The following is a 24317-nucleotide window of genomic DNA, read 5'->3' on the forward strand; positions in this document are numbered from 1 at the left end:
CTGCAAAAACTCAAAATCCGAACAAGAATATTTGTCTTATTTCTAGTTAAAATGTCTCATTTTTAGTTAAAAAAAAATCTCATTACACTTAAAACAATTTTCTCATGCTTGCGTTCTTTCGTGCGTTTTCTCGTGCGTTTTTCGTGCGTTTTTCGTGCGTTTTCGACATTTCGACTTTTTTCTTGACATTTCGCCTTTTTTTCGTGCTTCCGTGCGTTTTTTCATGCGTGCGTTCTTACGTGCATTTTTTCGTGTGTTTTTTCGTGTGTGCGTTCTTTCGCGTGTTCTTTCGTGCGTTTTTTTCGTACGTTTTTTCGTGCGTTTTATCGTGCGTGCGTTCTTTCGTGCGTGCGTTTTTTCATGCGTGGGTTCTTTCGTGCGTTTTTTCGTGTGTTTTATCGTGTGTGCGTTCTTTCGTGCTTGCGTTTTTTCATGCGTGCGTTCTTTCGTGCGTTTTTTCGTGTGTTTTATCGTGTGTGCGTTCTTTCGTGCGTTTTATCGTGCGTGCGTTTTTTCATGCGTGCGTTCTTTCGTGCGTTTTTTCGTGCATTTTTTCGTGTGTGCGTTCTTTCGTGCGTTTTTTCGTGTGTTTTTTCGTGTGTGCGTTCTTTCGCACGTTCTTTCGCGCGTTCTTTCGTGCGTATTTTCGTAAATTTTTTCGTGCGTGCGTTCTTTCGTGCGTTATTTCGTGTGTGCGTTCTTTCGTGCGTTCTTTTGTGCGTGCGTTTTTTCATGCATGTGTTCATTCGTGCGTGCGTTCGGCATGCGTTTTTTCGTGCGTTTTCGACATTTTGACTTTTTTCTCGACAATTCAACTTTTTTCACAAAATTTTGACTTTTTTTCACAAACTTTTGCCTTTTTTTTCTCGACATTTAGACTTTTTCACAAAATTTTGACTTTTTTTCACAAACATTTGCCTTTTTTTCTCGATATTTCGACTCTTTTCACAAGATTTCGACTTTTTTCACAAAATTTCGAAATTTTTAGCTAGAAATAAGACAAATATTCCTGGTAAGATTTTGAGTTTTTGCAGTGTATTTGATTCTCACACTCCTCGTTAACCCATTTCCTCTTCCATTTACCTGTTTATTTTTTAAACAGATTAATGTTAGTACTTTGTTTCATTTCCTGCTCCAAACTGTTCCAGAGTCTCCACAGTTCCATATGCACATGCTGCACATTGTTGTTCGTACTTTATCTTTTCTAAAATCTAGTTCTTTAGCGCCGCCCTAGTGGCTCCGTGAGCTTTTTCCAAATGTTTTCACTGTTTTCCCTTTTTTCTTCTTTTTTCCTTTTTTCTTCTTTTTTCCTACTTTTTTCCGTTTTTTTCTTTTTTCCTTTTCTTCTATTTTTTCTTCCTTTTTCCTTTTTTAATCTCGACATTTCAACTTTTTTCTCTAAATTTTGACTCTTTTCTCGAAATTTCTACTTTTTCTCGACATTTAGACTTTTTTCACAACATTTTGACCTTTTTTCTCAACATTTCGACTTTTGTCTTGAAACTTCCTCCAAACTGTTCCAGAGTCTCCACAGTTCCGTATGCAACATGCTTTTCATTGTTGTTCGTACTTTGTTTTCTAAAATGTAGTTCTTTAGCGCCGCCCTAGTGGCTCCGTGAGCTTTTTCAAAAATGCTTGACCTTTTTTCTTCTTTTTTTCTTTTTCCTTTTTTTTCTCTTTTTTCCATTTTTTTCTTCTTTTTCCTTCTTTTTCTACTTTTTTCCTTTTTTTCTCTTTTTTCTTCCTTTTTCCTTTTTTAATCTCGACATTTCGACTTTTTTCTCAAATTTTTTTCGAAATGTTGACTTTTTTTGTGAAAAAAAGAGGAAAGAAATATGAAAAAAGAGAGAGGAAAACAAGAGAAAAAAAGAGGGAAAAAAGAGGAAAAAATATGAAAAATTTGGAAAAAAGAGGGAAAAAAGAAAAAAGAGGAAAAAAGAGGGAAAAAAGGAAAAAAAGAGGAAAAAAATATGAAAAAATATGAAAAAAGAGAAATAGGAAAACAAGAGAAAAAAGAGGATTAAAAAAGAGAAAAAAGAGGGAAAAAATAGGAATAAAGAGGGAAAAAAAGACAAAAAAAATTTGAAAAAGGAGGGTGGGAAAAGAAAAAAAGAGGAAAAAAGAGGAAAAAATATGAAAAAAGAGAAAGAGGAAAACAAGAGGAAAAGAGGATTAAAAAAGAGAATAAAAGAAGGAAAAAAGAGTAATAAAGAGGGACTTTTTTCTCAACATTTTGACTTTTGTCTTGAAACTTCCTCCAAACTGTTCCACAGTCTCACTCCACAGTTCCATATGAACATGCTTTTCATTCTTGTTTCTACTTCATGTAGGTGATGAATCAAAAACATGTTTGTGTCAAAGCTTTCTTGTAACTAATTTACTAAATTTTTTCTCATTTCAGAAATATGTTTCCACCAAACCTGGTCCAAGCTTGCACGCAGCAGGTGAGCTTTACCGAGGAAGTGTTAATATATCCCACCAATATCACAAACATGTTAGCAGCACTTTTCTTGATATTACCATAAGTGCACAGATTCGTTCGTTCGTTTTTGTCTATTTCGAACATGTATAAAAAACTGGAAAAAAGATAAGAAAACAAATCCAGGTGGGCATTTTACCACATAAAGAAAAAACATTGAAACCCATATTTCAGTTACATGTTGGAAAAGGAGTGGCAGCACGAGGAACTCTTATTATTGCTCAGGTTTATTATTTATTCTTCCGTATAAACTTCGGCAGATTTGAAAAAACGCAAAAAATACAAACGTAGAAATGTGCGCCCTAATTGGGAATCGAGTGGTATGACTTTTATTAGCGATTGGTGTGCACGTTTTCGCGCAAAATGCGAAAACGTGCGCTTTTTGGCCCATCCGGAACGCATTGGGAGAACTTTGGGGCCTCACCACTCGCACACCGTTGCTCAAAAAATTCTGAACCAATTTACAAAGTTGTAGGGCCTGAATTTAACTACAGTCCTCTGGATTTTCAGAGCGATTGCACAAATGGTTTTTGCACAAAGTGCAAAAACATTTTCAAATTTCCAAACTAATGGGGAACTAATTTCCCATGTATTTGTATGGCCCCATTCAAAGCGGATGGGAAAATGTAGAGAAAAAAGACAAAAATTCACCTTTAATCTAAATCACCTATCTTTCTCATACTTGCACGTAGAACTGTCATTCAGACTTCAAAACGGAGGAAAACTTCTCTTTTCTTTCCAAACCTGAAACAGTTTTTTCCTAAGATGTACACTTTTCAAAATATGAGCCCTCAAGCGAGGACTGGAAATCACTTTTTTGTCAAATTTAGAGTGGAGCTCTCATTTTTTAGAGTGGGAGGGACAGTAAAAAAATTACCTTAGTTTTTATTTGTAACTCGAGCTCAGGGCCAAACCGTAAAAAGGAGACAAATAATTTTTTGTCAGAATGTAGACATAGGTGTTGGGATTCATAAAATGTGACTTTGACAGGCGGGGTATGCACAAAATTTAAACGGGGGGGGCTAGAGCGGCGCCAATTCCTGTCTCAGTCTCCATTGGTTGTAATGTAATCAAACGTTTTCTTCAAAAGAATCTCACTCCGTCTTCGCACTGAGCTTACTCACTCATTTTAAGGAATATGTGAATAATGTTAAGATTGTCAGAATCTGACGGGTTCTGTGTCTCTCACGATGTTTTCGTTTTTTGGCTAAGAGCTACGGTTTGATCACAAATCAGAGTGATTTGAGACCTTGTCAAAAGCCAAAATCTGTGTTTTTCTCACAGCCAAACCGGAAGGTTCTGAAGTCGAGGTTCTTGTTGCCGGGGAAACCAGAAGTCAAAGACTTCTGGGAAATCTGACCCCTGACCTTTGACCTTAGCCGACCCCCAGTCCTGCAGCCTCACGGCCGGGAAGCTAGAACCGGTTCATACCGGTTCATCCTTTATCCTTCAAATCCTTTAATAAACCTTCAAATCCCTCTCTCTTTCTCACTGTCAGTTCAAAACCCGGTACGGGAAGCGAGTGGTCCACGTGACGGTGACGGTGAACGACAGCCTCTTCAACTCCACCAACGGTACACAGGAAGTGACGGAGATCAGCCGGACGGAAGTGATCCCGATCCCGGGTCAGGTCAACGGGGTCAACGCGCTGGGACTGGTCGTCTTCTCCATGTGCTTCGGTCTCATCATCGGGAACATGAAGGAGCAGGGACGACTGTTGAGGGAATTCTTCGATAGTCTCAACGAAGCCATCATGCAGCTGGTGGCCATCATCATGTGGTAAAACCACCATTAAAACCGCCATTATCAAGTGGAAAAACCGCCATTAAAACCGCCATTATCATGTGGTAAAAACCGCCATCATCATGTGGTAAAACCGCCATCATCATGTGGTAAAACCGCCATTAAAACCGCCATTATCATGTGATAAAACCGCCATTAAAACCGCCATTATCATGTGATAAAACCGCCATTAAAACCGCCATCATCATGTGGTAAAACCGCCATTAAAACCGCCATTATCATGTGGTAAAACCGCCATTAAAACCGCCATCATCATGTGGTAAAATCGCCATCATCATGTGGTAAAACCGCCATTAAAACCGCCATTATCAAGTGGTAAAACCGCCATTATCATGTGGTAAAACCGCCATTAAAACCGCCATCATCATGTGGTAAAAACCGCCATTAAAACCGCCATTATCATGTGGTAAAACCGCCATTAAAACCGCCATTATCATGTGGTAAAAACCGCCATTAAAACCGCCATTATCATGTGGTAAAACCGCCATTAAAACCGCCATTATCATGTGGTAAAACCGCCATTAAAACCGCCATTATCATGTGGTAAAACCGCCATTAAAACCGCCATTATCATGTGGTAAAACCGCCATTAAAACCGCCATTATCATGTGGTAAAACCGCCATTATCATGCGGTAAAACCGCCATTATCATGTGGTAAAACCGCCATTATCATGTGGTAAAACCACCATTATCATGTGGTAAAACCGCCATTAAAACCGCCATCATCATGTGGTAAAACCGCCATCATCATGTGGTAAAAACCGCCATTAAAACCGCCATTATCATGTGGTAAAACCGCCATTAAAACCGCCATTATCATGCGGTAAAACCGCCATTATCATGTGGTAAAACCATCATTATCATGTGGTAAAACCGCCATTAAAACCGCCATCATCATGTGGTAAAACCACCATCATCATGTGGTAAAAACCGCCATTAAAACCGCCATTAAAACCGCCATCATCATGTGGTAAAACCACCATTATCATGTGGTAAAACCGCCATTAAAACCGCCATCATCATGTGGTAAAACCACCATCATCATGTGGTAAAAACCGCCATTAAAACCGCCATTATCATGTGGTAAAACCGCCATTAAAACCGCCATTATCATGTGGTAAAAACCGCCATTAAAACCGCCATTATCATGTGGTAAAACCGCCATTAAAACCGCCATTATCATGTGGTAAAACCGCCATTAAAACCGCCATTATCATGTGGTAAAACCGCCATCATCATGTGGTAAAAACCGCCATTAAAACCGCCATTATCATGTGGTAAAACCGCCATTAAAACCGCCATTATCATGTGGTAAAACCGCCATTAAAACCGCCATTATCATGTGGTAAAACCGCCATTATCATGCGGTAAAACCGCCATTATCATGTGGTAAAACCGCCATTATCATGTGGTAAAACCACCATTATCATGTGGTAAAACCACCATTATCATGTGGTAAAACCGCCATTAAAACCGCCATCATCATGTGGTAAAACCGCCATCATCATGTGGTAAAAACCGCCATTAAAACCGCCATTATCATGTGGTAAAACCGCCATTAAAACCGCCATTATCATGCGGTAAAACCGCCATTATCATGTGGTAAAACCATCATTATCATGTGGTAAAACCGCCATTAAAACCGCCATCATCATGTGGTAAAACCACCATCATCATGTGGTAAAAACCGCCATTAAAACCGCCATTAAAACCGCCATCATCATGTGGTAAAACCACCATTATCATGTGGTAAAACCGCCATTAAAACCGCCATCATCATGTGGTAAAACCACCATCATCATGTGGTAAAAACCGCCATTAAAACCGCCATTATCATGTGGTAAAACCGGCATTAAAACCGCCATTATCATGCGGTAAAACCGCCATTATCATGTGGTAAAACCACCATTATCATGTGGTAAAACCGCCATTATCATGTGGTAAAACCGCCATTAAAACCGCCATTATCATGCGGTAAAACCGCCATTATCATGCGGTAAAACCACCATTATCATGTGGTAAAACCGCCATTAAAACCGCCATCATCATGTGGTAAAACCACCATCATCATGTGGTAAAACCGCCATCATCATGTGGTAAAACCACCATTATCATGTGGTAAAACCGCCATTAAAACCGCCATTATCATGTGGTAAAACCGCCATTAAAACCACCATCATCATGTGGTAAAACCGCCATTAAAACCGCCATCATCATGTGGTAAAACCGCCATTAAAACCGCCATCATCATGTGGTAAAACCACCATTATCATGTGGTAAAACCGCCATTAAAACCGCCATCATCATGTGGTAAAACCGCCATTAAAACCGCCATCATCATGTGGTAAAACCGCCATTAAAACCACCATCATCATGTGGTAAAAACCGCCATTAAAACTGCCATTATCATGTGGTAAAACCGGCATTAAAACCGCCATTATCATGCGGTAAAACCGCCATTATCATGTGGTAAAACCACCATTATCATGTGGTAAAACCGCCATTAAAACCGCCATTATCATGTGGTAAAACCGCCATTATCATGTGGTAAAACCGCCATTAAAACCGCCATTATCATGCGGTAAAACCGCCATTATCATGCGGTAAAACCGCCATTATCATGCGGTAAAACCGCCATTATCATGTGGTAAAACCGCCATTATCATGTGGTAAAACCACCATTATCATGTGGTAAAACCGCCATTATCATGTGGTAAAACCGCCATTAAAACCGCCATTATCATGTGGTAAAACCGCCATTAAAACCACCATCATCATGTGGTAAAACCGCCATTAAAACCGCCATCATCATGTGGTAAAACCGCCATTAAAACCGCCATCATCATGTGGTAAAACCGCCATTATCATGTGGTAAAACCACCATTATCATGTGGTAAAACCGCCATTATCATGTGGTAAAACCGCCATTAAAACCGCCATTATCATGCGGTAAAACCGCCATTATCATGCGGTAAAACCGCCATTATCATGCGGTAAAACCGCCATTATCATGTGGTAAAACCGCCATTATCATGTGGTAAAACCGCCATTATCATGCGGTAAAACCGCCATTATCATGTGGTAAAACCACCATTATCATGTGGTAAAACCGCCATTATCATGTGGTAAAACCGCCATTAAAACCGCCATTATCATGTGGTAAAACCGCCATTAAAACCGCCATTATCATGTGGTAAAACCGCCATTAAAACCGCCATTATCATGTGGTAAAACCGCCATTAAAACCGCCATCATCATGTGGTAAAACCGCCATTAAAACCGCCATCATCATGTGGTAAAACCGCCATTAAAACCACCATTATCATGTGGTAAAACCGCCATTAAAACCACCATTATCATGTGGTAAAACCGCCATTAAAACCGCCATCATCATGTGGTAAAACCGCCATTAAAACCGCCATTAAAACCGCCATCATGTGGTAATGTAATCCTGTAATTTTGGCGCAATTTATACCATTCCTTCGGCCGTTAATGCGGCCCGAACCGTAACGTGCACCCAGGTGTGTTTTAGCGTATTGTCCCGAATATAAGACGACCCCGATTTTAAGACAACCCTCTTTTTCAAGACTCAAGTTTGAAGAAAGACTTTTTGAACACCAAATTCAATTTTTATACAGAAAATAATGACAGTACATCTGAAACAAATGATTATAACAATATATTTGAGAGAAAAAGCCTGATATTTTGCCTCATTGAAATCATCATGTTGAAGTTTGCATCATAACTTCTCCTCAGCTGCCGGTTCACCTGCCGAACTTCCACCCACTTTTCTCCAGATTGTCGCTACGTTTCTCCTTTTTCTGTTATCTCTTCTCTTATTTTCTTCTCTTTTCTTTCTTATACTATTTTTTATTTTACTTCTTCGTGCAGGGGTTCCTTTGTCCTGGGGAGTTAAGTTCAGCATTAGCTTTAAAGATATCTGGCGCCATCTAGCGGTGTAAATGGGTATAACGTCTAGACCCCGAATGTAAGACGACCCACACTTTTTCAGTCTTATTTCAATGCAGAAAACCCCGTCTTATATTCAGGCCAATACGGTACATCAAAATGTGAGTCTCCATCCTGCGACTACGCGCATTACTTTTCTCTTTCAAAAGCGTTACCGTGGCGACGCTAGACGCCAAAAGGCGCGCCCCCCCTTCATCTGATTGGTCCATATCTGATAGTTCCTACTTTCTTGCTTAACCTTTACATGGTTTGACATAAAGACATGTGGGTGGTGTCATCGGACCCGGTTTTGGGTCCTTGACCTTTATTGGTGCAAATTAGCCCCGCCCTTTCTTCTGATTGCTCGATATGTGCAGCTTTAATTTCCTTTTTTTTTTCTAGATGCTGTTCGTCTGTACTTTTAAAAGGGTTGTAGATTTTTTATGTTTAAATAAACTAAACTAACTTTAACTTCCTCCCTCTGTCAGGTAAATGTGAGGTTTAATGTAACGTTCCTCCTCCCTCTCTCTCAGGTACGCTCCCATCGGGATCCTGTTCCTGATCGCGGGGAAGATCGTGGAGATGGACGACCTGACGCAGATGGGCGGCCAGTTGGGAATGTACACGATCACCGTCATCGTGGGCCTGTCGATCCACGCCGTGGTGATTCTGCCCGGGCTCTACTTCGCCATCACGCGGCAGAACCCGTTCATCTTCATCGCCGGGTTGTTACAGGCGCTGGTGACGGCCCTGGGGACGTCGTCCAGGTGACTCCGCACATTATTACCGTTACACTGCAAAAACTCACTGGAAAAAACAGGAAACACACGATCAAAGATCCTCGGGGCCGGGCCGACCGGTGAGACAGTTCGAGGGGTCGCCCTCGGGGCGAACTGGAAGAGGGCGATGTTTTCTCCCGCTGGTCCATCTTGGCTGGTCCGTTCTGTCACGATTGGTTTTGGTGAGGACCCAAACGCAGGAGAGTAGGAAGCTCGTATGACTTGATGTAGATTCTTCAGACCTGGACATTTAGTGGATGAAACCACCACGACTCTCTATACCAAACCATTCAAAAGTTATGGCAGAAAGTAGGAACTATCAGATATCGACCAATCAGATGAAGGGGGGGTGCACTTTTTGGTGTCTAGCGTCGCCACGGTAACACTTTTGACTGAGAAAACTAGAAAAGTAATGCGCAAATTTTGATGTATAACACACCTGGGTGCAGGTTACGGTTCGGGCCGTATTAACTGCCGAAGAAATGGCAGAAATTGCGCCAAAATTACACGATTAATCCAAAATGTTCAAAATGGCCGACTTCCTGTTGGGTTTGGGCCATGGCGCCAAGAGACTTTTCTTTAAGTTGTGACATGATACAGGTGTGTACCGATTTTCGTGCATGTACGACAAACCGTATTGTGGGGCTTGAGGCACAAAGTTTTCTAGGGGGCGCTGTTGAGCCGTTAGGCCACGCCCATTAATGCAAACCTTTAAATATCAAATTTTTCGCATCAAAATGAGCATAGTTGAATATCTCAAAAACCGTAATAGCTAGCATGATGAGACTAAAATATGTTGTAATACAACGCGTCCCGGGTTTTTCACTGTTGTAATGATGTCTGTACGATAAACCGTTGCCTAGCAACAAGCGTCCAAAATAAAATCGAGAGTCCTTTAGTGGCAATCGGGCCGAGTGTTTATAAATGTGAACGATGTCTCTATGATAAAGTTCGGCCGACCAATAATCGTCCGAATTTTCGCCTTTTCTTTTGCTTGTTGGCGTCTAGCGTCGCCACGGTAACACTTTTGAAAGAGAAAAGTAATGCGTGTTGTCGCAGGATGGAGACGCACATTTTGATGTATAACACACCTGGGTGCACGTTACAGTTCGGGCCGGATTAACTGCCGAAGGAATGGCAGAAATTGCGCCAAAATTACACGATTAATTCAAAATGTTCAAAATGGCCGACATCCTGTTCGGTTTGGGCCATGGCGCCAAAAGACTTTTCTTTAAGTTGTGACATGATACAGGTGTTTACTGATTTTCGTGCATGTACGTCAAACCGTATTGTGGGGCTTGAGGCACAAAGTTTTCTAGGGGGCGCTGTTGAGCCATTTTGCCACGCCCATTAATGCAAACCATGAAATATCACATTTTTCCCCAGGCCTGGCTTGGTGCAAAATTTGGTGACTTTTGGGGCACGTTTAGGGGGAAAAAAAGGCCCTCATTTCGTTGGAAAAATAAATACAAAAATTTCGTCGGAAAAAAAAAAAAAATTAAAAATAAATGAGAAAAAATTCCTACAAATACCATACGGCCTTCGCAATGTCAGTGCTTGGGTCCTAATAACCGAGGTTTTCTACCATAATTTCTACCACATGGATGAAAAATAGTCCCTTATTCCCGCTAACTGTTTTCATAAAATCTCATATCTCATAAATCTCAATAAGAATATTGAGATCTGCGTTATTTCCAAGGCCTAATCTGGTTCCAAACAACATTGAACATGATTTATTTTTGTTTAACAAGAGTTTATTTGATGATAGCCAATTCTGAACAGTAGAAAATTCACTTTGTAAGGATCTCTCAATTACTGATGTTTATTACCGGATGTAAATGTCCCTTTTTAGTCAAAAAATCTCGTTAAACTGAAAACAAAAGTCATTACCAGAAAAATTACTTGTTATTTGACAATTTTCACCTGTTTCAAATACATTTTGACTATTATAATATTTGGACTATTATCATTATTGATTTTACAGTTTTTGTTTATTTATGGGTTTGTTATTATATACGTATATTTTGGAGTGAATGATTATGTTGTCGTTTTCTCTTGTTTTATTTGCTTAATACTTAAATATAATGTGTACAAATGTTTTATGCAGCTGAAAAAGGAAAAGGAAAGAAGAAAATGAATGTGGTGTATTGTTGTTGAAAACTAAATCAAAATTAAGTTCCAAAAAAAAGACATTAGTAGAAAAATCTGCCAGTGGGACAAGATTTATCTTCTCATTACAAGCAAAAAAATATCGTTCCACTGGCAGATTTTTTCTACTTATTTTAAGTGAAAATTTACTTGAAACAGGTGAAAATTGTTGTTTTTTTCCAGTGATGAGTCTTGTTTTTTAATCTCGACATTTCGCCTTTTTTCTCGAGATTTCAACTTTTTTCTTGACATTTTTACTTTTTTCTCGACAAAAAGAAAAAAAAGTCGAAATGTCGAGGAAAAAGTTGAAATGTTGAGGAAAAAAGTCAACATTTTAAGAAAAAAGTCAAAATGTTTTGAAAAAAATCAAACTTTTTTGAAAAATTACAAATGTTGAGAAAAAATTCGAAATGTCGAGAAAAAAGTTTAAATGTCAAGGAAAAAGTCGACATCTTTTGAAAAAAGTCAAACTTTTTTGAAAAAAGTCAAACTTTTTTGAAAAAAGTCAAACTTTGAGATGAAAAAGGAAGAAAAAAAAAGAGAAAAAAAGGAAAAAGGAAGAAAATAGAGAAAAAAGGAAAAAAGAAGAAAAAAGAAAAGGGAAAAAAGAAGAAAAAAAATTTAAAAAAGAAGAAAAAAATGTTCATGCGCTTATGTTGTGCAACTCGGGTAGCTTGGCAGTCCAGTTATCGAAGGCTATTAATGAATATTATTAATAATTAATAAAGTTGACTATTTATCAAATTAATTTATCAAAATAATAATTCTCGTCGGGGCACCACCCCCGATGCCTTACTCCGGAGGAATTGTGATAACTAAACAGCAGAAAATCAGTCTCATATGATTTGAATTATCCTGCAGAACAGCAAATCTTACTATATCTTACAGAATAACAATGAAGGCGTGATATCCGAACACTAGGCTCTGCTTAAACAAATCAATTTGTGACCAAATCTTGCATGAAATAACAACAACCACTCATTAAAAATCAATCAGGATTTATTTACATACAGGTGTCAAAAGATGATAAACGCAACACCCCCAATAAACCTGATGGCAGAACTTAAGTATTATAAAACAATTAATTAACTAGAAAAACAACAATCAATAAAAATGAAATTAAAGTTAAATGCATGGAATGAAAAAAAGAAATCAAAGCAATAATAAAATGATATCACGAACATGTACGGTTTAAAATATTGTGGCTGCATAAAGACGGCTGCGTTTTTTTTAAAGATGGCGGAACTGTAACCACGCCACGTGCAATTAGAACGGATGGTGATCCCGGGTGTTTAAACCGTGATCAACTGGCGAAACGGCGCTTTAAAACATGAATGACTAGCAGAAAGTAGTGACTACACATTAATGACAACAGTCCTGATAATGATGCTGATGTAATCTCAGCTCCGAACACAGATTTAGCTCTGTAACACTCCCAGTTAAACTCATACACCCAGGTCTCGAAACCTAATAAAATTCTCCTATTTCTTTTGTGATTTTTCCAGCTCTGCGACTCTCCCCGTCACGTTTAAATGCCTGGAGGAAAACAACAAGATCGATAAGAGGATCACGCGGTTCGTGCTGCCCGTCGGCGCCACCATCAACATGGACGGCACGGCGCTGTACGAGGCGCTAGCCGCGCTCTTCATCGCCCAGGTCAACAACATGGAGATGAACTTTGGACAGATCATCACCATCAGGTAAGGAAGGAAAGGACAGATCATCACCATCAGGTAAGGAAGGAAAGGACAGATCATCACCATCAGGTAAGGAAGGAAGGAAAGGACAGATCATCACCATCAGGTAAACAGGACAAAAATTTGCACACGAAAAATACCGTTACACTGCAAAAAACTCCCAAAACAACTCTTAAATTAACTCAAAAATTAACTGTGAAAGCAACCTGATCTCACAAAAATACGTGAAATGCCCACGACCTCTCACCACTATTTTCCGTGGTATATACACGGAAAATGGTATAATTCCGTGTGAGCACCACGGATATTGTACCATGCAAAGTCAAGGGGATCCGTTGTCGTGATATATACACGGATTATGACATTATTATTATTTATATATTATTCTTTGTTATTTTGGCAAAATTATGAGTTTTTGTCACGCAAGGTACTGTTTGTTACTGTCAGTTTGTAAAAGCATGTTTTTAACGCTGTTTTAGCAGTGTTTTATTGAGGTTTTAATGGGAGCCCCACAGATATAGTACTAAGCGAAATCAATGGGATCCGTCACCCGCGCACCTCATTATCGCTTCTTTCTACGGCTAACGCCATGTTATTAATGCTCAGTAGGCACAGAAGTTTTGTTATGAAGCTAACACCTATTTTTTATTTAGCTTTGTATTTAGCTAGAATTTTAAAACCTGAACAATAGAATTCAACGTAAAATGTAGGACACTTACGTGTTTTTGTGTTTAGAAATGTTAAAGATATTAAAAGAAAACCATAACACAATGAGGAAAATACTGTGACGAACAAGTCGTGCCCAGAGCGTGTCTCGAACCACAGTCTCCCAGACCACAGTCAACTGCACTAACCAGTCTCCCAGACCACAGTCAACTGCACTAACCAGTCTCCCAGACCACAGTCAACTGCACTAACCAGTCTCCCAGACCACAGTCAACTGCACTAACCAGTCTCCCAGACCACAGTCAACTGCACTAACCAGTCTCCCAGACCACAGTCAACTGCACTAACCAGTCTCCCAGACCACAGTCAACTGCACTAACCAGTCTCCCAGACCACAGTCAACTGCACTAACCAGTCTCCCAGACCACAGTCGACTGCACTAACCAGTCTCCCAGACCACAGTCAACTGCAATAACCAGTCTCCCAGACCACAGTCGACTGCACTAACCAGTCTCCCAGACCACAGTCAACTGCACTAACCAGTCTCCCAGACCACAGTCAACTGCAATAACCAGTCTCCCAGACCACAGTCAACTGCACTAACCAGTCGGCCAAATGCTGATGTGTTGCCCAGGGCGGGCAAGGCCTTATCTTATCTGTGTTCGTTACACTATGTTCCAAAACGTATTGTTTTTAATGGACAAGATCCGGCATTTTACGTTGAATTCTATTGTTCAGGTTTTAAAATTTTAGCTAAATACATAAAAAAGGGAGGTGAGGTGTTAGCTTCATAACAAACTTCTGTGCCTACTGAGCATTAATAACATGGGGTTAGCCATAGAAAGGGGCGATAACAGCCTCCTGCGCCTACTAGTAGGTAGAGTAGGGCCCTACTGGCCCATATCTATGGGATGATTGTTATCGTTTTGCCCTTCATTCAATGGTATGACAGCAGTCAAATCGGGTGACGGATCCCATTGACTTCACATAGTACTATATCTGTGGTGCTCCCATTAAAACCTCAATAAAACACTGCTAAAACAGCGTTAAAAACATGCTTTTACAAACTGACAGTAACAAACAGTACCTTGCGTGACAAAAACTCATAATTTAGCCACTATAACAAATAATAATATATAAATAATAATAATGTCATAATCCGTGTATATATCACGACCACGAATCCCATTGACTTTGCATAGTACAATATCCGTGGTGCTCACACGGAATTATACCACTTTCCGTGTATATACCACGGAAAATAGTGGTGAGAGGTCGTGGGCATTTCACGGATTTTTGTGAGATCAGGTTGTGTGAAAATGTACTTGAAACAGTGAAAATTGTCAGAAAGAGGGAAAGAAAGAAAGAAAGAAAGAAAGAAAGAAAGAAAGAAAGAAAGAAAGAAAGAAAGAAAGAAAGAAAGAAAGAAAGAAAGAAAGAAAGAAAGAAAGAAAGAAAGAAAGAAAGAAAAATTATTTCACTTTTTTTTTTACATCTCTTTGTCTGTGTGATGTGTAGCATAACAGCAACGGTGTCATACCTTTTTTAGCTTTTTGTACAAAAACATTATTTCATTTTTTTTTATTTTTATATTACATTTTTTTTTATATTTGTAAACAGTTTTTTTTACAAATTGTACCTTTATTTGTGTGATGTGTAGCATAACAGCGACGGCCGCGAGCATCGGCGCCGCCGGCATCCCCCAGGCCGGCCTGGTTACCATGGTGATCGTCCTGACGTCCGTCGGACTTCCCACCGATGACATCACGCTCATCATCGCCGTCGATTGGTTCCTGTGAGTAAAACATTAATGACTGCGTCGTATCTGCGTCTAACGCAGAGACCGTAAACCCGCGGCTCTCTAGCGCCGCCCTAGTGGCTCCTGGAGCTTTTTAGAAAATGTTTGACGTTTTTTTTTTCTTTTTTTCTTTTTTTTTCTTCTTTTTTTCCTTTTTCTTTTTTTCTTTTTTTTCTCTTTTTTTCTTTTTTTTTCTTTTTTCTTCTTTTTTCTTCTTTTTTCCTTCTTTTCTCTTTTTTCTTAATTTTTCCTTTCCTTTTTAATCTCGACATTTTTACTTTTTTTCTCAACATTTTGACTTTTTCTCTCGACAAAAAGAAAAAAAAAGTCGAAATGTCGAGGAAAAAGTAAAAATTTTGAGAAAGAAGCTGAAATGTCGAGAAAAATTTGAAATGTCCAGGAAAAGTCAAAATGTTGAGAAAAAATTTGAAATGTCGAGATTAAAAAGGAAAGGAAAAAGGAAGAAAAAAAAGAGAAAAAAGGAAAAAAGAAGAAAAAAAAATTTTAAAAAGAAGAAAAAAATGTACATGCGCTTACAAGAGCTGTAATGAGATTCTTGACTAAAAATGAGACATTTTAACTAGAAATAAGACAAATATTCCTGGTAAGATTTTGACTTTGAGCTTGGTTTTTTCGTGGTAAACGAACGTCAGAAACGCCTGAAAACGCCAGCGTTTTTCAGTTACGTGTAAAACACTTCCCTCCCCGGGGGCTCGTGCTACAAACTCCTCTTTTCTGTCTTCAACGTTTTTTTGCAGGAGTTTTAACATAGAAACATAATTAGGTTTCCCAAATTAACCATTTCAATTAGAAGTTTAACCTCGCCAGAAATGACTCGGCTAACTGGGCTAATAAGCTAGCTAACTGGGCTAATAATCTAGCTAACTGGGCTAATAAGCTAGCTAACTGGGCTAATAATCTAGCTAACTGGGCTAATAAGCTAGCTAACTGGGCTAATAAGCTAGCTAAGTGGGGTAATAAGCTAGCTAACTGGGCTAATAAGCTAGCTAACTGGGCTAATAAGCTAGCTAACTAGCTAATAACAGGACGTACATGTGCACACGTAGTTACAACCGTTACACTGTAAAAACTCACAATCTGACCAGGAATATTGGTCTGATTTCTGGTTAAAATGTGTCATTTTTAGTCAAAAAAATCTCATTACACTTAAAATCTTTCTTTCTTTCTTTCTTTCTTTCTTTCCTTTCTTTCTTTCTTTCTTTCTTTCTTTCTTTCTTTCTTCTTTCTTTCTTTCTTTCTTTCTTTCTTTCTTTCTTTCTTCTTTCTTTCTTCTTCTTTCTTCTTTCTTTCTTTCTTCTCTTTCTTTCTTTCTTCCTTCCTTGTTTCCTTCCTTCCTTGTTTCCTTCCTTCTTTCTTTCTTTCTTTCTTTCTTTCTTTCTTGATCTTTCTTTCTTTCTTTCTTTCTTTCTTTCTTTCTTTCTTTCTTTCTTTCTTTCTTCCTTCCTTGTTTCCTTCCTTCCTTCTTTCTTTCTTTCTTTCTTTCTTTCTTTCTTTCTTTCTTTCTTTCTTTCTTTCTTTCTTTCTTTCTTTCTTTCTTTCTTTCTTTCTTTCTTTCTTTCTTTCTTTCTTTCTTTCTTTTCTTTCTTTCTTTCTTCCTTCCTTGTTTCCTTCCTTCCTTCTTTCTTTCTTTCTTTCTTTCTTTCTTCCTTCCTTGTTTCCTTCTTTCTTTCTTTCTTTCTTTCTTTCTTTCTTTCTTTCTTTCTTTCTTTCTTTCTTTCTTTCTTTCTTTCTTCTTCCTTGTTTCCTTCCTTCTTCTTCTTTCTTTCTTTCTTTCTTTCTTTCTTTCTTTCTTTCTTTCTTTCTTTCTTTCTTTCTTTCTTTCTTTCTTTCTTTCTTTCTTTCTTTCTTTCTTCCTTCCTTCCTTCCTTCCTTCCTTCCTTCCTACTTCCTTCCTTCCTTCCTTCCTTCCTTCCTTCCTTCCTACTTCCTTCCTACTTCTTCCTTCCTTCCTTCCTTCCTTCCTACTTCCTTCCTTCCTTCCTTCCTTCCTTCCTACTTCCTTCCTTCCTTCCTTCCTTCCTTCCTTCCTTCCTACTTCCTTCCTTCCTTCCTTCCTTCCTTCCTACTTCCTTCCTTCCTTCCTTCCTTCCTTCCTTCTTTCCTACTTCCTTCCTACCTTCTTCTCCCTTCCTTCTTTTCTCCCTTCCCTCCCTTGACCCAAAGACGCACCAGGGTTAATAATAATAATAATAATTAATAAAGTAGATTATTTATCAAAGTGGAGACGGGGCACCACCTGGTCTTAACCAGGAAAATTAAACTACAGCAAACAGAATAATCTACAGAATAATCATTAAGATTAATTATTCTACAGAATAATCACTGAAGGATGAAATACGAACACAGTGTGAGCCATTTTTCTTCTCAACTTTTTTCACAAAACTCCACTTTTTTCTCGACATTTTGACTTTTTAACCTCTACATTTCAACTTTTTTCTCGACATTTCAACTTTTTTCTCGACATTTCGACTTTTTTCTCGACATTTCAACTTTCTTCTCGAAATTTTGACCTTTTTCTCGACATTTCGACTTTTTTCACAACATATTTTGACTTTTTTACTTGACATTTCGACCTTTTTCTCTAAATCTTGACTTTTTTCTTGACATTTCTCCTTTTTCTCCATTTGTCTTCATTCTAATTCTGATACAAGACTTTTCATTTTTTGCGGCTCCAGACATATCTATATCTATATTATTATTATATATATTAGTTTTCTTGTGTTTTTGTGTTACCGACCGTTGCGTCCGTAAGAACCTGGTTTTTACTCGTCTCCCGATACTTTTTCCCGGATCCTTCGCAGTAAAACTTAAGGAGTGTGTGATTTGTGTTTCCGTCCAGGGATCGTCTTCGTACGACGACCAACGTCCTCGGGGACTCGATCGGCGCCGGGATCGTGGAGTTTCTGTCGCGACACGAGCTGCGGAGCAAAGACGTGGAGATGGGGAACTCGGTCCTGGAGGAGAAGGAGAGGAAGAAGCCGTACAAACTCATCTCCCAGGACAGCGACGTGGAGAACGACAAGCGCGCGCACAGCGAATCCAACATGTAGCTGTAGCCGCGGCTAACGTGTAGCTTCGTCTGACGCGTCAACGATCCGGTTCTGCTAACGCAGCCGTCGGCAACCCGCGGCTCTGCAGCGCCGCCCTGGTGGCCGGAGCTTTTTAGAGAATGTTTTTTTCTTCTTTTTTTTCTCTGTCTTTCCTTTTTATTCTTTTTTCTTTTTTTTCTTCTTTTTTCTTTCTTTTTTCCTTTCCTTTTTAATCTCGACATTTCGACTTTTTTCTATGACATTTCGACTTTTTTCATACATTTTTTTGACTTTTTTTCTCCTTTTTTCACCAAATTAGAACTTTTTTCTCGACATTTCGACTTTTTTTCGCAACATTTCGACTTTTTTCTCGACTTTTTTCCTTTTTAATCTTTACATTTCAACTTTTTTCTCGACATTTGAACTTTTTTCTCGACTTTTTTCCTTTTTAATCTCTACATTTGAACTTTTTTCTTGACATTTGAACTTTTTTCTCGACATTTCGACTTTTTTTCTCGACATTTCGACTTTTTTCACAAAATTTCGACATTTCAACCTTTTTCTCGACATTTCAACATTTTTCTTGAAATTCTCACTTTTTTCTCGACATTTCGACTTTTTTCTCGACATTTCGACTTTTTTCTCGACATTTCGACATTTTTCACAAAATCTTTTGACTTTTTTTCTCGAGTTTTTTCACAAAGCTGACATTTTTTCTCAACATTTCAACTTTTTTCTCGACTTTTTTCCTTTTTTCCTTTTTAATCTCTACATTTCAACTTTTTTATCGACATTTGAACTTTTTTCTTGACATTTCGACTTTTTTCACAAAATTGTTTGATTTTTTTTTTCTCGACTTTTTTCACAAAACCTTTTTCTCGACATTTCGACTTTTTCTTCAACTTTTTTCCTTTATTCCTTTTTAATCTACATTTCGACTTTTTTCACAAAGTTTTTCTCTTTTTTTTTCTCCTTTTTTCACCAAATTTCAACTTTTTTTCCTTTTTAATCTCGACATTTCGACTTTTTTCACAAAATCTTTTGACTTTTTTTCTCAACTTATTTCTCGACATTTCTCCTTTCTCCGTTTGTCTTCATTCTAATTCTGATACAAGACTTATCCAGACATATTTATACCTATATTATATTATTAGATGAGTTTTTTGTGTTTTTGGGTTGCCGACCGTTGCGTCCGTAAGAACCTGGTTTTTATTCGTCATAGTTTTACTTCTTAACTCCGGCTTAATAACATTCCTTTACCGTCAAACGGAGACGATACATTTTTGATTATCTTTCTGCCGAATGACGGAGATTTAGCTCTAGTTCAGTTTGTCACGTAGTTCATGTAGAACTGGATTCATGTTCTGGTGTCGACACTGGAAAACTCACAATCTTAACTATATTTGTCTTATTTCTAATTAAAATGTCTCATTTTTAGTCAAAATAAATCCCATTACCCTTAAAACAAGACTCATCACTGGAAAAAACTACAATTTCCTCCTGTTTCAAGTAGATTTTCACTTAAAATAAGTAGAAAAATCTGCCTCGAAATGTCGAGAAAAAAAGTCAAAATTTTAAGAAAAAAGTCAAAATGTCGAGGAAAAAAGTAGAAATTTCGAGAGAAAAAAGTCAAAATGAAAAAAAAATCTTGTTCCACTGTAGATTTTTATAATTATTATAAGTGAAAATGTACTTGAAACAGGTGAAAATTGTATTTTTTTTCCATTGATGAGTCTTGTATTAAGTTTAATCAGATTTTATTTGACTAAAAATGAGACATTTTAACTAGAAATAAGACCAATATTCTTAAGATTTTGAGTTTTTTCAGCGTAACGACTCACATCTGTAGGTGCAAATGAACGTGGTGGATGATTAAAGTGATTAAAGTGATTAAAGTGATTAAAGTGTTATATCTGATTGTTTCTCAAGTTACTCAACAACTTTGTGAATACGGTTGGATTTGTTTTTATTTGATAAAACAGCCAGTGAAATAAAGAGTTAAGCGGTTTCTGTTTGTCTCCTGGACTTTTTCCCACAAAACCTCAGGTTGTTACAAGCACTGATGCTAGCTGATGCTAGCTGATGCTAACTGATGCTAACTGATGCTAACTGATGCTAACTGATGCTAACTGATGCTAACTGATGCTAACTAACCCTAGCCCTCTTTTTGCAACCGTCGGAGCTACGACTCTGGAGCTTCACTGGAAATTCAAAGACACTCTCTCTCTCAGGGAAGTGAAACACGTTTCTGTGCAAAGACGTTTGATATCCAACATCGAGCGTACATAAACCACAGTTACTGCTACAGAACCAGTTAGAGCCTCGTTTCACATCAGAAGTAAAGATTTTTTTTTTTTTTTTTAGTTTTTTTTATTTCGGTCCATTTAGATACAACATAATACAACATAAAAAAAAGGTCCAATATTTTAAATGGTACCGAAAAGATTTAGGCTAAAGCCGAGGTTTATTATTATTACCCTTTTATAAACCTCCACTCAGGAGGTTTTATACAAAACTAAACTAATAATTTGGGTTCAAACATTGAAAAAGAATGGATATATTGGACAAGTAACAAGTAAGCAAAGAAAAATAAACAAAGACGAAAACAAAACTAAAAAACATACTTTAAATTGCAAGGAGTGATAAATTAAGTGGTTCTTGGCAAGAGACTGTACAGCTGAGAGCAGAGTTAAGAGTTGCAGAGTTGCTATTGATGAACATATACATATGTAAATGTGCCAGATTGTAGCACAAGGCTAGTTTCCATCTGTAGTCCAATAGGCAGGTAAGGTGTTAAAAGCAGATAAAGGTAAAAATGCAATAAGAAAAAGAAAACAGAAACAAAGACAAGTACAATTAGTAACATGAGAATGATAAAAAAAAGTTAGTAGGAGGAGGAGGCCCAAGCACATTGATATTATCATATCAATGTTTTATATTTATTTAATATTTTATTTTTTAACTTATTTTTTGAATTTGGTTACAGTAGTGCATAGTTTTAGTTCATTTTCAAGATGGCTCATGTCCCGTTGGTGCTCACGCCCCCGAAACCATCAGCTGAATAGGGTAGAAAAATATATAATACAGATATCACTATGAAACCTTCCCAGTTTATTACCAACCTCAAAACAAAGAAAAAAATGGATTGCACATTTTCTGAGATTTTATGTTTATGTAGACTATGCAAATTATACTTTATCCATTTCACTATAGGGAATGTGTGAAGTTTCCGCAGTGTTCAGAGCATACAACACTTATTTGCACAATGGCTGAAATGGAGGTTCAGTGTTGAGTAATTTTGGAGGAAGATCCTTAATAATAGATCCATATTGCCCAATAAGTATGCTTCCAGTATGCTCACGCACACAGCAAAAATCACTTGCTGTCAATCAACTGTGCTGTCAACATGCTGTCACTCGATCAGGTGAGAAAGATTCATTTCATATTTTTTCCATATTGAATGATTCACCCTACTTCAAAGGATAGCCCAGTGTTGATACAAGTATATTAAAAAGAATCCTCATCCGAATATAACCCTGTGCACCATTCATGATCATATGGGTTAGCTAGCTGTAGCCGATTTCATTCTCAGCTAGCGGATTAGCTAGCTAGCTAACCCATATGAGAATGACTGGGGCTACAGAGATATATTTGGGGTGAGGATTTTTTAGAAATATACTTCAACATCAATACTGCTAACCACTAGCTAGCTAGATTATTTCCAGGTTAGCCAGCTAGCATGATTAGACTGATATTAGCTAAAATGCTAATTTAGGCCGTTATAGCTAATTCTAATGATAACGAATGCTAATATATGCCGTTAGTTAATAATAATAATAATAATTCATTTTATTTAGAGGCGCCTTTCGTGTCACCCAAGGTCACCTTACAGGATAAAAACAGTTAATGCTAATGTTAATGCTAATGATATTAGCATTCTAGCTAATATTTTTCAAATCTTTAAATGGTCATATCTCATCACAGGAATGGGCTACATGGGAAATGTGGAAGAGTGAGCTGGAAATAAATAAATAAACATCTTAGCATCAGAAGTTGTGAATGCTGCACTAAAGAGAGCTGTGTTATTGCTAACAGGGACTGCGTGAGATATGGAAACATTTCACTGATGAGCAGAAAGCTTTACCACCCGCTAACGAACAGCAACCTGCACAGATGTTTATCCAGTATCCAACTCTTTGACATTAAAGGAAAACTTACCAAACCCGTACAAAGTTCTGGGAGACGGAGCCCAATCCTGGTGAGACAATAAATAACTTTATCACTCACCTCAAAGTCCTGGTGAAAACATGAAACTTCACTGATGAAGCTGAAACCATGTACGAGATAAATTATACTGCACATTAAACATTCAGAGTTGAAGCCAAATTATAGAGAAGATAATCTGCACTGGATCTTCCAGGTAACTGGCTCATTCCACCACAAGGAGGCGCTGATTCTGAGTTCTCCAGCAAATACAAACCTGTCTCCGGCAGAGCAAGACCCAAACCAAAGCCCAAACTAAAGCCCAAACTAAAGTCCAAACTAAAGCCCAAACTAAAGCCCAAACTAAAGCCCAAACTAAAGCCCAAACTAAAGCCCAAACTAAAGCCCAAACTAAAGCCCAAACTAAAGCCCAAACTAAAGCCCAAACTAAAGCCCAAACTAAAGCCCAAACTAAAGCCCAAACTAAAGCCCAAACCAAAGCCCAGGACGCCGTCACAGTCTGAAAAGAGACGCTCTCGGAGTTTCTGGGCCTGTCGGAAAATTCAGTTTGTACCTCATTGGATGTGAGTTGAAGATCCTCACAGATCACAAGGCGCTTGTGAAAGTGCTGTCGCCAACTCACTGCCTCCATCAGCCGGAGTGGAACGGTGGTTGTACCTGCAACCGTTCACCTACCAAATAGTCCACATTCCCGGCAAAACCAACCAGGCCGACCCCCCGAGTCACCAACCCGTCGGTCATCACGACAAAGCTGAGGAGAGAGAAACAGATGAGTTTATCTACAGCATCATTAAAGATTCCACACCTCATGCACGAGTTAGGGTTAATCCTAACCCTAACTCTGGACTTACCTGTTGACCTACTGAGCATCTCTGAAGGGTTAGAGTTAGGGTTAACCCTAACCCTAACCCCTCGTTCACACTGAAAGCGTCACGGGCGTCCCGACGCCAGCATCTCGCCGCTTGGTGCATTCACACTGAAAGCGTCAGTGCTGCAGCGGGGCGGCGGTGGGCGTGGTTTCAAGCTGCGCTGCAGAACTGGAGGGAACAGTGGGAACAGCCTACACATATAACTACACATCTTAATTTTCATATTTCACCATAGATCACACTTTGGGAAGCCTTCTTTATATTTTAGCGTTATTTCAGCGTAGATAAGAGTGAGTTTGATGCTCCTTTAACAAGTTTGGTCCTGGATCAACATCAACCCAGCGAGCACTTGCGCCCGGTGGCTGATTTATGGTTCCGCGTCACCAACGCAGAACCTACGGCGTAGGATACGCGGCGACGCACACCGCACCGCGTCCCTACGCCGTCAGCTACGCCGTCGATTTAACGCAGAACCATAATTCAGGCGAAGCTGCAGTCTGTCTGCGCTGATACTGACACACCGGGTCGGAGAGGATTTAGTCATGATGTTTAACCTGAGTTTTGTGATTAATAAGCACGGGTTTTAATTATTTTTCGTTGGATCAATGTAGCAAATAAAATCGTTGGGACCATCCAGCTCCTCACCCATCAGATATGTGTTTCACGTGAGCAGTTCAGGTAAAACAGCAGTCAAACCAGCAAAATGTCAGTTTGCTGTATGAAATATATTAATTCCTGATAGAATAAGTTTATTAGTGCACAGCTCTGCTCCTGTATGCATGTGAATCAGTGTACGTCTGTGTCTACATGAAAGTACAATCTGCATTGAGAGTTCTCGCTTCGGGAATCCCGGTC

The 24317-nt window shown here is 38.6% G+C and overlaps 1 protein-coding gene across 1 annotated transcript in view; it reads left to right on the plus strand.

Moving 5' to 3' along the window:
- The window catches only part of LOC133454504 (excitatory amino acid transporter 1-like), a 26324-nt gene extending 7834 nt beyond the window's left edge, over positions 1–18490 (plus strand). Inside the window, exons 4-9 of the mRNA XM_061733226.1 lie at positions 2402–2444; positions 3978–4258; positions 8765–8998; positions 12664–12858; positions 15182–15316; positions 18180–18490. Of these exons, the coding sequence (XP_061589210.1) occupies positions 2402–2444; positions 3978–4258; positions 8765–8998; positions 12664–12858; positions 15182–15316; positions 18180–18390 (1099 nt within the window). The 3' untranslated portion in view covers positions 18391–18490. The remainder of the gene's footprint in view (positions 1–2401; positions 2445–3977; positions 4259–8764; positions 8999–12663; positions 12859–15181; positions 15317–18179) is intronic.
- The last annotated feature ends 5827 nt before the right edge of the window (positions 18491–24317 follow it).

Source organism: Cololabis saira, chromosome 11 (genome assembly GCF_033807715.1).
Source record: "Cololabis saira isolate AMF1-May2022 chromosome 11, fColSai1.1, whole genome shotgun sequence".
In the NCBI taxonomy this organism is placed as follows: Eukaryota; Metazoa; Chordata; class Actinopteri; order Beloniformes; family Belonidae; genus Cololabis; species Cololabis saira.